At 39.9% G+C, this 16235-nt stretch overlaps 1 protein-coding gene across 1 annotated transcript in view; it reads left to right on the forward strand.

The window, feature by feature from the left end:
• Positions 1-16235, forward strand: part of syde2 (synapse defective 1, Rho GTPase, homolog 2 (C. elegans)) — an 85204-nt gene that overhangs the window by 20222 nt on the left and 48747 nt on the right. The window contains exon 4 of the mRNA XM_057840838.1: positions 10823-11955. Within this exon, the coding sequence (XP_057696821.1) occupies positions 10823-11955 (1133 nt within the window). The remainder of the gene's footprint in view (positions 1-10822; positions 11956-16235) is intronic.

Below are 16235 nucleotides of genomic sequence, written 5' to 3' on the forward strand. Positions count from 1 at the left end.
CGTGCAGCCAGCAGCAGCAGCAACTTTATCTTGATAGCAAAACACAAATGCAAGCAGCGCAATCGTGAGTCTCTCTCTCTGACACACACAACTTAGCCACTTAGCTTAGTTTACTTTGTTTACTTCTACTGCACTTTTGAATAGGCTTGCCACCCGTCCTTTGAAATAGGGAATCATTCTGAATTGGGAATTAAAAGTTGCATCCCATATAACCAATATGGAATATACTCTCACCGGCCACTTTATGAGGTACACCTGTCCAACTGCTCGTTAACACTTAATTTCTAATCAGCCAATCACATGGCGGCAACTCAGTGCATTTAGGCATGTAGACATGGTTTAAGACAATCTCCTGCAGTTCAAATCGAGCATCAGTATGGGGAAGAAAGGTGATTTGAGTGACTTTGAACGTGGCATGGTTGTTGGTGCCAGAAGGGCTGGTCTGAGTATTTCAGAAACTGCTGATCTACTGGGATTTTCACGCACAACCATCTCTAGGGTTTACAGAGAATGGTCCGAAAAAGAAAAAATATCCAGTGAACGGCAGTTCTGTGGGCGGAAATGCCTTGCTGATGCCAGAGGTCAGAGGAGAATGGCCAGACTGGTTCGAGCTGATAGAAAGGCAACAGTGACTCAAATAACCACCCATTACAAGCATTACAAGCAGAAGAGCATCTCTGAACGCACAGTACGTCGAACTTTGAGGCAGATGGGCTACAGCAGCAGAAGACCACACCGGGTGCCACTCCTTTCAGCTAAGAACAGGAAACTGAGGCTACAATTTGCACAAGCTCATCGAAATTGGACTAAAGAAGATTGGAAAAACGTTGCCTGGTCTGGTGATTCTCGATTTCTGCTGCGACATTCGGATGGTAGGGTCAGAATTTGGCGTCAACAACATGAAACTATGGATCCATCCTGCCTTGTATCAACGTTCAGGCTGGTGGTAGTGGTGTAATGGTGTGGGGAATATTTTCTTGGCACTCTTTGGGCCCCTTGGTACCAACTGAGCATTGTTGGAACGCCACAGCCTACCTGAGTATTGTTGCTGACCATGTCCATCCCTTTCTGACCACAATGTACCCAACTTCTGATGGCTACTCTTAGCAGGATAATGCGCCATGCCATAAAGCTAGAATCATCTCAGACTTGTTTCTTGAACATGACAATGAGTTCACTGTACTCAAATGGCCTCCACAGTCACCAGATCTCAATCCAATAGAGCATCTTTGGGATGTGGTGGAATGGGAGATTCGCATCATGGATGTGCAGCCGACAAATCTGCACCAACTGTGTGATGCGTTCATTGTCAATATGGACCAAACTCTCTGAGGAATGCTTCCAGCACCTTGTTCAATCAATGCCACTAAGAATTGAGGCAGTTCTGAAGGCAAAAGGGGGTCCAACCCGTTACTAGCATGGTGTACCTAATAAAGTGGCCGGTGAGTGTATATAAAGAGATACAGTTTTGGGGATGTCTCTTTTTTTTTCGTCGACTGTACCTCTTTGGGTGCGAGGGGGGCGTCCCTTATTTCTATTTCTGAAAAGTGGCAACCCTACTTTTGAAACAGGTCTCAAATTACTGCAGAATTTCTTTCAGTAAAAGACAATAAAAGTAAAGTAGACGGAACGAACTGACAAAGGTTTGTTGCTCCGGTGTCCAATCCAGCCTCCTTTCTCTTGATAGTAGTTGCTCTTGTTGCAGCCTAAAACTCTTTGTGTTCGTTCACATGTTTTATCAAGTTCAAGGTATTGAAACTGACCCATTTAACTCCACCTCTCAAAACTTTCAGGCCGCAAATCTTGCATGCAGCCATTGTACTCTATGCTGAAATATTCACAGACTGCCGACATTTCCTCTCCTTGTTTGTTTTTCCTCCATATGTAAAAGCTTCCCAGGCGTTGGTTAAGAGTGGCTATTGGCCCGCTCTCATTGGTCTGGAGCAGGCCAATAGCGATAGCTGCTTGGCATGCAAAGTGATCATGTGTCATCATACAACACAGAGTGTAGTGAGTGTCAGGAGAAAGATGGCTGCATTCAAGTGATACCAGTAAATGGTATCGGCGCCCTATTTGTTGGTACTAACCGATACCACCATGTTAGTGCCGTATCGGCTACTGTCGATACTGGTATCGGTATCGGTGCAACTTTACTCATTACTCATGGTAACATATTACACATGTACGTATGTTGGTGATGCATCAAAGTAAAATATAAGCAGCTTACTTGCCATATAGCTGCTGCTAATGTAACAGGTGCCATCTTGCACTCCACGAAACCATTTAAATGACTGCAGCTGGGCAAGTTGCCAGCCGGCCAATGTACCCCCAAGTTCGCATTCTGTGACCTCGACACGCCATGCTGGGACAAGCGCAGGGGCTAGTAATTATTTTACATTTAAAAAAAAAAAAAAAAAAAAAAAAAAAAACATCTCTTAGGCCATTGTTGTGTTTTTTGCCAAGATTCATAGAAAAATAATTTTTACCAAGGGAAGGATGTAGCACTTGGACCTAGGGAGAAGCTTTTAATGATTAAGCATTTTGTTACACGGACGGGACAGTTTCCAGTGACTAATTAGATAAAGAGGACTATCACTTAGAGAGCTTTTCTACTGTCATTCGTAGTTGCTCAGTGGTAGTTCAAGGCATCCTTTTTATTTTACAACCGTTTTTTAAGGTATTCAGAGTGATCAGTTGGTTATACATTATATCCACATGTGACTTGCTCTTAAATTTTAAATGTCTTTTGTCGAAGGCTAATGGATATTAATATTTTTATATAATTATTAATAATGGATACCAACCACAACCAGATTAGAAAATGTCCTCAGAACATATTCATGTAAAAAGGAATTGCATTATATGTCCTCTAATGTGTGAACGTTTAGTGCATTGTACACATTGTAAATGAAACATACTGTACATGCAAACTGTGGTATAGTAATTACAGTAAAGAATTTGCAAATTTGAATTTGCAGTAACAACCTTTGATCCAAGACACACAGTATACCGGTATTTGAATCAAACAAGTGTCAGCGGAGCCACAGTGTTGCCCTCCACCAATTTTAACCCATCTTTTTTGTGCTTCTGCAGCTTTGTATTCCTCTAAAGATTATTTTCATTGATTGAGCACAAATAGGGTGTCTAATGAATTAGTGAAGAAGTGCAGACGTAGATGACTTTGTTCAGCTGGCTAGTTTTTTACGCCCCTCACCGGATGCACTCCAGACTCCTCGTGTGTTGCCTATTGACTGGCTTTTTGTCTATTTGAAAGCTCTGTTTATATGGAGAATAATATTGATGGACTCCTGGGGTAGTGAGCATGGTGCATTTCTAATGTTCTCTTTGGTGGCAGGTTGTGGAATCTCACTTGGCCAGTGCTCAGACGAGAATCAGAGCTTTTTCTTGGTTGGGTTGTTTTGCCCTCACTAGCTGCTGCGTGCACAAATGAGCCCATGTTGCTAAAGTTACACTTGAGCTCGAGTCTCAGAATCAAGAATCTAATCTTGGCGGACGATTGCATGGTTTGGCTGGGAGGGTGGCAACAAGATAACAGAGCAACATTGTGTGAGCCTCACTCTAAATCCAGAATAGATTCCATAGTCTGGTGTTAGATGTGAACTTTAGGTCACATACCGGTAGTTGTCTCATAGTTTTCTTGCAATCACAGGGAAAATGGTAGTCAGTTATTCAGTAAGCGCAAAGGAAACCCTCACTTTAATCATATACTGTACTTGAACATCATTCAGTTCTGTCCATCATTATTACATGACCTTTCTTTCTCTAATTATGTTGCATAATAAAACCCTTACTAAAAATGTATATACAGTATTCCCCAAAATTGGACATGTTAAACCGAAACTTTGATCAACAGAAACTGGAGTCAAAACACAAGGAAAAATTACAAATGATAATTACATGATTATAACAATTATCAGATGAATGAATAATGAATTAATCACACATTTTTAATCATAAAATGGAAAACCATGACAGGTACAATGATAGTGTCATGTTGTTGTCTATCAGCATTGAACTTTTGAAATCAAACACCTCATGCACTACATCATACAATATCAACTTTCTAAAGTTTTACATTTTTACCTCTAACATTTAATGTCTAGGAGCCTTTTTTCACATAGTCACAAGTCTTATAATTGCGGAGAAAAAAATTAAATTAAATCCTTTTATTTTGTGGCTTTTCTAAATATAAACCTCAAAAAACTTTTTTAAATCAGGCTCATTTCCATATCCACTGAACTCCTTTCTTTTCATTGTTAACTACATGTTTACAAATTGTTAGTGTTGCAACATTTGAGATTGGTCTTCGTCTCGATAATGCGTTTTAAGGTCTTGGTCTCTTGTCTCAATCTCGATTTCCACAAGTATTGTTTTTGTCTTGGTCTCGACTTGGCCTTGGTTTTTGTTCGTGACCGGTCGAGAACAACACTGATCTGTTATTCCTCAGCTTCATTCATGTGATGATAAATAAAAAGAACTTTGTAAGACTACAAACACTTTCAATTCATGAGTCACTGAGCCCAACTTCCACGTTAATGACTGCTGTAATCTTAGTGCCTTTCGGCACCGCCCTCTCAGCCCACAAGTGCAGGGCTCGAAGGTAACCGCTGCTACGAAAAATGCAACTAAAATAAACGTAACAGGTAATGAAATATGCAAAATTCCCTATCTGACTAAAAAAAATGATAGTAGGTTATTTATACTATTTGAACTGTCCACTCGTCCTATCAACAATGGAGAATTACCGTAATACATAGTATGGAGAAAAGAGTTTAACTGAGTGGCCAATGAGTTTCTTTCGCGTCGAAAAATATTTCAGTTCGGCACTGAGCCAAGAGGAACGGCCACGGATGGCTGGCTAGATGAGCACACACAGGAGGATCATATCTCATTGAGGATTGCTGTTGAAGGCCAATTTTCATAGAGTTCGCAACAGTCAGACCAGCGTGGAATAGAAGTACAGGGTCATTCAAAAAGAATTACCCAATTTCCCGATTAAATATTTTATGAAGGAAAAATAGAAAAAAATAAAACTTATAACAGGGTCACGGGACAAAACAGATCTTTCAAACACCCCCTCCCTGATTCTGATTCATACATTTACTTACGAACTATTTGATCATGAAATAGGCTCATTCTTTTTTAATCACCCTGTATATTACTGTGCCCTACGTTTGAAGTTTTGACGATCTACAATCTACAAGTCCTGCAATTCATCGTAGTTGGAACTCATCGATTCCCTAGACCAGGGGTTGGTAACCCAAAATGTTGAAAGAGCCATATTGGACCAAAACAAAGCTGATTTTTTTTTTGTGGGAACGAAAGTGACTCCCTAGCAGACAGAGCACGAGAGGTCGAACCACTCCTCTCTATTTTGGTGCATTATGCATCTAAATAAATAGTCCTGCAGAATGAAATGAATTATGGCAGTTTGGTGTGACGTTGTTTTGGCCACATGGGCATTTTGAACACTGATCTGCATTTTGAATTTATATGACTATGTTAGATCTGTTAATATAGTTTCTTATTGGCATGCCAAACAGGCACCATTGACTCGCTTTAGCGTAGCAACTCCGGAGCCCTGAAATTAAAAAAATAACTGACGAACTGCACGTAATTTATTCAAATTAACTCCCACGACTCATTAAACCCCCGCTAACTCAAAGATGAAGCCTAATGATAAAAATTCTACACTTCCCTTTTAAAATAAAGACCTAGCTGTTAAAATGTTGCCTATAAAAGTTGTAAAGCAATAAAACAAACAACAAAAATGAATGAAATGAACAACAATCCTAGTATTTCAAAATGCGTCAAAATTATTTTTTTGAACAGATCGTGTGACTAGCACCATAGAGACTGTCCTTTGCTTTGCATAGCCAAAACTACACCGGAGGAGGCAAGATCGATACTTAGATTTTCTTGAAACCTAAGTTTTCAAAAACTTCAACAACAACAGAGCTTGAACCGAGGATTGAACACGAACAGTGTCAACATGTATATAAATTTAATTTTAATAGGTGTTCCAAGAGCAAGTTAGTTTAATTTTATTGCGTTTTGGGGTTGTCAACATGTTTTGCCCCACCTCCCACAAAAGTCAAACTCCGCCTACGGTCTGGTGTCAGGAAAGTCTTGTTTTTGGATGGTGAGGCTTTGAGCACAACACAATTGATAGGCAAATTTTCTGTGGTTCTTATACTCAGCTTTTCACAGAAAAAAAAAAAAAACTTTTTCACAAGGTGTGCCAAAAGCTATATCTAGAAGGAAAGTAGTAATTGATGTTAAAGAAGTTTAATTGCGTATCAATTACTAAATTCTAAACAATTTTACAATTTTAAACTGAAAATTTCTAAACAAGTTATTTTTCTGTATTTACAGCTGGGCTGGATCCCTATTCCCCATGTAGTAAAGCTTTGCTGTACTATTGATCTTCTATTATTTTTGCCAGTTTTACCACTCTTCTTTTGGCGTTGAGGCAGGACACAAATGGCTGGAATGGAGCTTAACTCCCTGAGGGCTGCTTTGGCATGTGGCCATCTTGTGCTACAGAGAAGGCCTGCATACTTGGATATATTAGCATGGGTTTTGTAACCATCGTGATTAAGCGGCCAAGCTCCTGCAACCCCTGAAAGGCCTTCTGATGGGGCTGAGCCAAGTGGATAGGAAGTAGCACAGAGCAGAACCACGCGGTCACCAAGTAAAGAAACTTGTGGACAAGTGTGCCATTCACCACTTTATTTACACTGCACACAATAGCCCTGTTGGTTTTCAAATTTTACACACACATTTTCTGTGTGGATATAACACTCACACTCCTTGATGAAAGCAAGTGTGTTTGCATTTTTCCCTTATCAGTGACAGCAGATTATTATCGTAAAATACAAGACTGAATATAAGACTGGCCTGCTCTACATTTAACATTCAACATAAGAGCTAGACCTAATTTGACATATAAATCATACCCTACTTAATCATGTCATCTTTTTTACACACCCTTCTCCTGCACCTGACTGGGGCCAGTGTTGTGAAAGGCTCTCGTCATAAATTCCTCGCCTGTTTTGGCAGGTGTTAGGGGCTGGGTGCCCAGTGTATCCCAGGGTCAGGGCACGAATGTGTTTTCCTCTTGTATATATACAGTATGGACCTGAATTCGAGCTCAAGTCATTTATTAGGAGCATGTGCATTATGTAGGTGGTGCGGGGAGACATAGTTAAAGGGCTCAGATGTCACGCACAGGAATGCAGACCTTTGGCCTTTGACCCAGGAACACAGCCTTGGAGGGTAATGTGTCAAAGTATTGCCCCTGAACCTCAGCTCTCGAGTATAGAGTTACTGTCATTGTTTCTGCCACATAGCCAAAGGCTAGAGGAGCTTCGTGTCTGCGTGCGTGTGCATGTGTGTGTGTCACAATTATTGACAGGCATTATAAGGTCATTAGAGCTGTCATAAATCAAAGGTTGTATTTTCTTGTAAATATTATATTGTCATGGTTGGTTCCATTTTCGCAGAGGTAAATTTGTATATTATGATGCTTTGAATTACAACTTTTTGTTTTTCGTTCCCTCTTAAATTGTTTGATAGAAGAGCATCGTGAAATATGAAGGTCCAGGATTAAAGTGGGAAAAAATATATTTTACTGTATTAAAAGGAAAGCATGAGAAAATATGTATTTTGGGGGAGGCTCGAACTGGTAATTGAATGGCGATCTTGGCCATGCAACTAACTTTTCATTTATTCATTTTCTGAACCGCTTATCCTCACAATGGTCTGGGGTGTTCTGGACCCTATCTCAGCAGACAGGAGGCAGGGTGTACCCTGAACTGGTTGTCAGCCAGTTGCAGGGACAAATTAAACTTGTAATACAAAATACCAGTTGCATTTTGACATAATTTGTACTGTTCAGAAGTCTGGATAAAAGTGAAATTAAATAAATACACAATCCACAAACTATGGAAGAGGAAATACAGTGCTATGAAAAAGTATCAGAACCTCTTGGAATTTCTCACATTTCTGCATAAAATCACCATCAAATGTGATCTGATCTTTGTCAAAATCACACAGATGAAAATACAGTGTCTGCTTTAACTAAAACCACCCAAACATTTATAGGTTTTCATATTTTAATGAGGATAGCACGCAAACAATGCCAGAAGAGGAAAAAATAAGTAAGTGAATCCTCCTAAGGAGACTTAAAGAGAAATTGAAACCAATTTTTATCTAACATTTTAAGTCAGGTGTGTGCCTAATCACTGATGAGTGTTTTAAAGCTGCCCTGCCCACTATATAACACACACCTGGTAAGAAATGTCTTGATGAGAAGTATTGTCTGCTATGCATCATTGCTCGGTCAAAAGAGCTGTCTGGAGACCTGCGATCAAGGATTATTGATTTGTATAAAGCTAGGAAAGGATACATAATCTCTAAAATTCTGGATGTTCATCAATCAACAGTCAGAAAAATGGAGAGAGTATGGCACTGTTGTGTTTTTCCCAAGGAGTGGCCGTCCACCACAGATGAAGCCAAGAGTTCAGCGCAAAATATTCAGAGAGGTAATTAAAGGAACCCCAGAGTGTCTGCTAAAGACTTACAGAAATCACTGAAACAGTCCAATTTCTCTGTGCACACATCAACTATACGTATCTATTGTATATATGTATTGGGGCTGTTTAGCTACCTCAGGGCCTGGACAACATTAATGAAAGAATGAATTCAAAAGTTTATCAGGATGTTTTGCAGGAAAACCTGAGGCTGTCTGTCAGTAAGTTGAAGCTAAAAAGAGGATGGACGCTACAACAAGACTGATCCAAAACACAGAAGAAAATAAACTTCAGAATTGATTTAGATGAACAAAATACACACAACAAAGTTAAAGTCCAGACTTGAACCCCATTCAGATGTTGTGGCGTGACCTAACGACAACGATTCATGCCAGACATCCCAGGAATGTGACTGAACTATAGCAGTTTTCTAGAGAAGAATGGGCCAAGATTAGTCCTCATCGATGCAGACTGATCTGCAGCTACAGGAAACATCTGGTTGAAATTATTGCTGCCAAAGGAGGTGCCACTAAATATTAAATGTGATAGTTCACTTACTTATTTTTCCCCCTTCTGTCATTGTTTGCATACTATCCTCATTAAAATAGGAAAACCTATGAATGGGTAGTTTTAGTTAAAGCAGACAGTTTTTTCATCTGTGTGATCTTGACAAAGATCAAATAACATTTGATGGTGTTTTTATGCAGAAATGCGAGAAATTCCAAAAGGTTCAGATACTTTTTAACACCACTGTAACTAATTGATCATAAAGATCCAAAATTCAAGTGAAGGTCTAGGCTGTATTTCACCTTTTGAGTAAGGCCTCGATAGAACTGTCCTTTATAATCCATGAGCCGGGAAGCTGAAAAAAAAAAAAAAAAAGTGCAGAGCTCCATGAATATTTTATACCTTTTGTTAAAGGTCTACTCTTTTGTGAAGGGAATTCTTAATGATCACTGTCTTGTTTTCAGTTCTATTCTTTTATGGTGATACAGTTCCTCAGTTACATGGCTATTTGCAACAAATGGTTAACTTTCAAGTGGGAACCATTACTCTTGAGTTACTTAAAGAAGAAAAAAAAGAAAAACAAGCTTCTGTCAAAATATCACATAATGCATGCCAGTTCACATGGATGGAGGTTGCCTTACTGTGCACTACCAAGGGTGTTTTCACACCAGTGAGGGCTACGTGAACAATGACACCTTTTATACAAGCACTGACGTACAAGGCATTTTTCTGGTGGAAAACATGTTTCAGATTTGGGCTCTGGGTATGCTGTGTAAGATCCCTCCCTAGCTTTTATTTGGTGAATTTGCACCTTCAATATTTTCCACCCATGTCCGTCTTGTCAGAGCGCCACTGTGTCTATTATTGGCAGGAAGCTCGGATAACGAAAGCAACTGAGTGAAGGGGTAAAGGTGGCTGAGCATGGTTGACTGAAGAGTGTTAGTGAACAGCACTGTTCACTTGTACATTCACCAGCTGCTTTACAAGCCCACCAGTTCAACATACTGAACTTTCAGTGCCTGGACAAGGGGTGTCTTTGTACCCTATACTTTGGTTACACCCAGTCCTGCTTATCTTATACTGTATGGTGTTTCAGCACTTCAGCTTCCTCCCACACTTGTGGGACCCAATATGTAACTAGGGTGCCTCTGAGAATTGAGCCAATGATAAAGGGTGGCACAAGCTATATATATCACTTCTTTCCTCTTTGTCTTGATCTGTCTCTACAGAACCAGTCTGATGTGAGAGGTTTATCCTCAATTTAGGATCCTTCCAAAAATAAACTACATAATTATATAATTCATAAGACTTTTTATAACACAATTAATGCCTAAACAGACTTGATCATTTAGCCCCTTGTATAGCCTCAAGCGGGTATTAATGCGTGATCCAAATGAGGTTAGTTCTAAAAGCAGTCATCAAAGGACTTGCCAAGTCATGTGATACAGACTTAATCCTGCATGAGCTATGGCCCCCATGCTACAAGGTGTTCCCTCCTGAGTGAAAAAGAGGCAGGTACACGACGAAGGCAATCGTGTTTAAACTCTCTGAATGTGGAAATAATGTGGTTTTTCTATCTAAGATTGGTTTAAGCTAACCATTGTGGAAATAGTATTACACTCATGAGTGGACAAATTCCATTTTAAATCTTCTTTCTGCTCTTTATTTTTCCTTGTTGGCTAGGATACCAATATATAAGGTAAATCCAACATGTCATGTCTCCCTTTTTAAATGTCCTTTATCGTTTATTTCTTTTGCAGATGTTCCTGGCTTGCCAAATATTGTTGGATTCTCCCCTCCTTCCAGCCCAAACCCTACTAAGAAAAGCAGTTCTATTAATTGGTCATTCCCAGACAAGATTAAGTCCCCGCGCACCGTCAGGAAAATCTCGATGAAGATGAAGAAGCTTCCAGAACTAAGCAGGAAACTCAGCGTTAAGGGTCAAAGCAGTAGTAACGGCAATGGAGGTGGTCATTTAGAGCCCAGATCCCATTCACTTCGAGCCACAAGTGGAGGATCAGAGGCCACTTCTGGAAGCTCAGGCACTCAACGATTGGTTGTGTCTGGTGTTGGGCTTGCCAGCCGAAATGTGATCTCACGCTACCACTTGGACAGCAGTGTGTCCACACAGAACAGCTTCAACAAGAAGAAAAACAATGGCAGCTCCAAATCTGCCAGTAAAGGTGGATACTTAAGTGACGGTGATTCACCAGAGCTGGTGGCTAAATCTGCGAAGCACAGTTCTGTTGAAGGAAAGGGAAACAGATGTAGGGATGTTGAAGTACCTAGTGGAAGCTCAAAACTTAATGGTACAGATTTGGACATTGATGCTTTCCGACATTATAGTTTCACCGAGCAGCCCAAGTGTAGCCAATACATCTCTGGATTGATGAGCTTGCACTTTTACGGTGCTGAGGACCTCAAACCGCCTCGAATCGACTCTCGTGATGTTTACTGCGCCATCCAAGTGGACTCAGTTAATAAAGCACGGACTGCACTCCTTACCTGTCGAACTACCTTTTTGGGTATGGATCACACCTTCAACATTGAGCTGGAGAATGCCCAGCATTTGAAGCTTGTAGTGTTCAGCTGGGAGCCCACTCCAAAACGAAATCGTGTTTGTTGTCACGGCACAGTGGTCCTACCTGCACTCTTCAGGGTAATACGTTCTCATCAGCTAGCAGTTAAACTGGAGCCTCGCGGTTTAATATATGTCAAGTTGAACCTGATGGAGCAGTGGCAGAACTCTTTGGATGGAGGACCAGATGGCAACAGGGAGCCCCAGGTCTTTGGTGTGGAGGCGTGGAGGGTGGTCGAGAGGGAAGACACGGGACTTATGGTGCCGCTGCTTATAAGCAAATGCATCAACGAGATTGAGAAACGGGGTTGCCAGGTGAGTCCAAACACTTGAATTCTAACTGTATGTGTATGTCCTCCAAAATAAAAGAATCAATTTTTTTTTCTAGTAATGCATAAGTAAGTAAGTAAGCATTTGTTTTTCAATAACTTTTAATGTATATTTTTCACCCTTTATGCAAACAATACTTTACTTTAAAAATCCTTTATATTCGGATTGTATTTGCATTTGTGGATTATCACAACCTGGATGATTTTTACTCTACAAACTTTTTATGTAAAGAAATAAAAAATATACAGATGGATACATATAAGCACAGTTCATGTCCATATACTCTATATAGCCTAAAGCAGAAAGCAAAGACATTTTGTATGGGAGCATGGAATAATAGTGATGTTAGACGTCCTGTACAAAACGACACTCCCTGCGGCTGGTCATCACGCAACATTACAAGTATGGGCTGAATGGTAAAAGGATTTACACTTGACTTCACTATGTCATTGGCTTCTTGGGGCTTTTTCTCTTTATTTAGACTGTCATGTGATGAAGATGCTGCTCATCCTAACTCGCAACATAGCAAGCAGCAGTGTTCTAGAGAGGCATCATTTCTTTCAATTAGAAGTTAGTCAGAGTGGCCGTGGTTTGACCATTGTTCACAACAACAATCTCATGTGGCACGCCAGGGGCAACAGTTGCCTGGAGCCAACAAACTGACATTAAACCTAGAAAGGAGGCAAACCCTTCATTAGCTACTTATTTACTATTGGTTAATTATGGCAGCACCAGCCGTTTTACAATGGCTCCTGGGATATGTAGTCTTTCATGGTGCTTTCGGTTTTTAAAAATGACAAGGAATGACAGAAATATGGTCATAAACACATAGCCCATACAGCGTCTTAATGCTTATTTCTGAGGGCAATAAAACTAGGAAACTCAAATGACATTATCTCCCATTTTACTTGATTCAAGTAAAACTGGGCGTGGACCTCAACTTCCGCACTTTCAAATGAGACCAGCAGCACGTGGGTGACGCAATTACAGTGTGATGAGGCTCAAAGATATGCGTAATTTTGTTGCCGCTGACACGTTTGGTGTGTAAGGGTTAAAGGTGACATCTCGTGGGTTCCATTTTTTTTCCCATTGCGTTTTTGAAGGGCAGCACATGTGTGTAAAGAGGTCATTATTGTATAATTTATGTTAAAATTCCAGTACTGAAAGACAAATTTCACAATACTTTACAGAAGCTGATAGGTTTAATCAACATTGTGTCATTTCTAGTTGTAGCTTGGATGAAGGAGGACTATGTATGAGCAAAATTAAAAACACACACTCCTTTAACAGTAAGTACTAAGTAGAGTTGACTTACATTTTGGATAACCCTTAATGTTTTTAAGGGCTTCCTGCTCAGATTTCCTGTTTGTGAAATTGATTCTGCTTTGTCTGGGTTCACTATAATTGCTTGTCTCTATTTTCATCCCTACCCCTCACCCACCAGTTTGCTGCTGTCTTTGATTACTGAAATATTGTGTTGCGTCTGTATGAGTCAGAGATCAAGTAGTACCAGTGACAAGCAAAGAATACCCATCGGGTTTCTGGCAGACAGAAGCTGGAGAGTGCTGACACCAGATCCCATAGGAATCTGCATGTTGTGTCACTAAAACATGCAAGGGAAGACAGGGTACAGTGTGGTTGTACAAACAATTTTGCAACTCTTTGATGCAAGTTGTTAGTCGGAGTCACATAGAATTGCATGACCTCAGGGTTTTGCAAGCTTTTAAGACGCTGGATATTGTGGGGCTTTTGAAAAGCCATCCAATAATGCATGTCTCAAACACTAGAGTTACTGTATGTGCGTGATCATTCGGTGACCATAATTTCTTTTTATGTCAGCACAATCTCAGTAACCTTGAGAACGTACTGCCCTACTATTCATTTATAGATGTATTGTATTGTATATTGTAAGTATTGTAAATGAAAACACATTCCACTTGTCCAAACTGTTTCAGCCCCGCAAACTTGAGATTTGTATACTTGCAACCCACAAGCCGCTACGATATTGTTAGGTATCTATGAAATCTCATTAAATCTGAAATACAAGTGCTGAGTTGGCAATGCCAATTTGGTAATGCTGATTTTATTGTTGTTGATGTTATGGCTCATAGTAAAACTACACTGTACTGCATTCTGAGTCAGTAAATGGGGTTTTGATGTAACTCATGGACAACAATAGTATACTGGTAGGTATTTCTGGTAATTATATATTGACCAATATTTCATGGAGTAATCTTTTGTCTTTTCAGTGGATATGCCATATTCTTTTAGACAACGAGGCGAAGGTAAAATCCTTTACCTTTCCCAAAATTTGTCATGCGCTTTATAATCCAGTGCACATTGTGAAATCTGGTTGTGTTAAATGACCTTGAACCTATTTAGTTGGCAGATTATACTGCTCCAGTAAAGTGCTCAAGACACACTTAATCAGTCATCAAACGCATAAATCAAACAAATGATAAATAAATGAAACAATAATTGTAAATGACAAATGATGATGCAGTAATACGCCATATAATAACGATCGCCTCATGTATGGAAATGAACTCATTCATTGATGGTGCACTTTGTAATTCGGTGGACTTTATAGTCTGAAAAATATGGTACATGTCATTGACTTTCTGTGCATTTTATACTGTGTCTGAATAGAGCCACGATTTGTTGCAATTACATTTGGTTCACACTCGAGAGCATTAATAAAGTCAAGTACCCATTTCCCTGTTCCTTTGTGGAACTGATAGTTCAGCCATTAAACTGATTTCAGACTAAACACAAATCCCTCTGATCCCATCGTTGGTCTCCGCACCCTACCAAGAGTCCCCGTGCTTGTTGAAGCAACTTGTTTTGTTTGACCTATTCTACATACAGGCCTGCTGCTGCCTGTTGTGTTGCTTGGCAGCCGCAGTGTATAGAGCACAAGCCCTCTTCCGCTAACAGCTGTTACCCGCCTGTGCTTGGCGCTCCCCCAGACACAGATTCTTTTTTTTTCTGAATGGACTTGTTGTTCATTGTGCCCACTGACTTCTGTTTACTTGCACACAAAGCTAAAGCTTTAGCTAATCTGTCTTTGTCTCTCCCACTCGTGTGAGGTTTACAAATCGCAGTTCAACTAAACACGGTGAGCTCAGAAATAGCTTGACCTGGTGAAACATCCTCGTGCTTCTACTCTGGAGCCCGGAAAGAGATGTAGTATGGGTGTGTGTGTGTGTGTTTTTTTTTTTCTTTCTTTCGTGGAACTGGGTCCAACTTGCCTTTCACAGCCCACTGACTTAACACGTTGCTCAGGCAACCACACCAGTTGGTCAGCAATGCCACATACCAGACAGACACATGTAGAAGAAATTATAGTATGTAGTTAACCGGCCTTAATCCTAACATAGGAAGACAACTGGTGCCAGGTTTTAGTATCAAGTGGCAATGTTGGGATAAAGTTGTGTAAATTTACTCTCTGGAGTCTTAGGTCAAGAAGAAACAGAAATACAAATGCCTATTAGCTTATGTTTTCATTTTAACTGCACCTGGTTGGACTTTTCTGAGGACACAGGTTTTGCCAATTCACTCAAAGAAAAATGCCAAATTTGACATTACTACACCTTTAGATGTACAGTAGGTATGCAAAACACAATGTTTTGAGAGTTGTATTAATACACAATTTGTATTGAAGGTTGTAGTATGGGTTTTCATTTTCAAGTCTCGCATTGTATCTCTACAGTACTGAACCTAACAGCTTTAAAAGATTTGGGCCAGTTTTCAGGACAAATTTTGACATTCAGACAAGACTTCAACATTTTTTTTTTTGTTTGTTTTTTTAACTAACTGGTCCATAGCATACAGTGGTATGAAAAAGTATCTGAATCTTTTGGAATTTCTCACATTTCTACATAAAATCACCAACAAATTTGATCTTTCTCAAAATCACACAGATTAAAATACAGTGTCTACTTTAACTAAAACCACCCAAACATTTATAGGTTTTAATATTTTAATGACGATAGCATGCAAACAATGACAGACGGGGGAAAAATAAGTAAGTGAACCCTCTGCCTAAGGAGACTTAAAGAGCAATTAAAACCAATTTTTACCAACCATTCTATTTCAGGTGTGTGCCCAATCACTGAAGAGTGGTTTAAAGCTGCCCTGCCCACTATAAAACACACACCTGGTAAGAAATGTCTTGATGAGACGCATCGTCTGATGTGCATCATGGCTCGGTCAAAAGAGCTGTGTGAACACCTGCGATCAAGGATTGTTGATTTGTATAAAGC

Source organism: Corythoichthys intestinalis, chromosome 7 (genome assembly GCF_030265065.1).
Source record: "Corythoichthys intestinalis isolate RoL2023-P3 chromosome 7, ASM3026506v1, whole genome shotgun sequence".
Lineage (NCBI taxonomy): Eukaryota > Metazoa > Chordata > Actinopteri > Syngnathiformes > Syngnathidae > Corythoichthys > Corythoichthys intestinalis.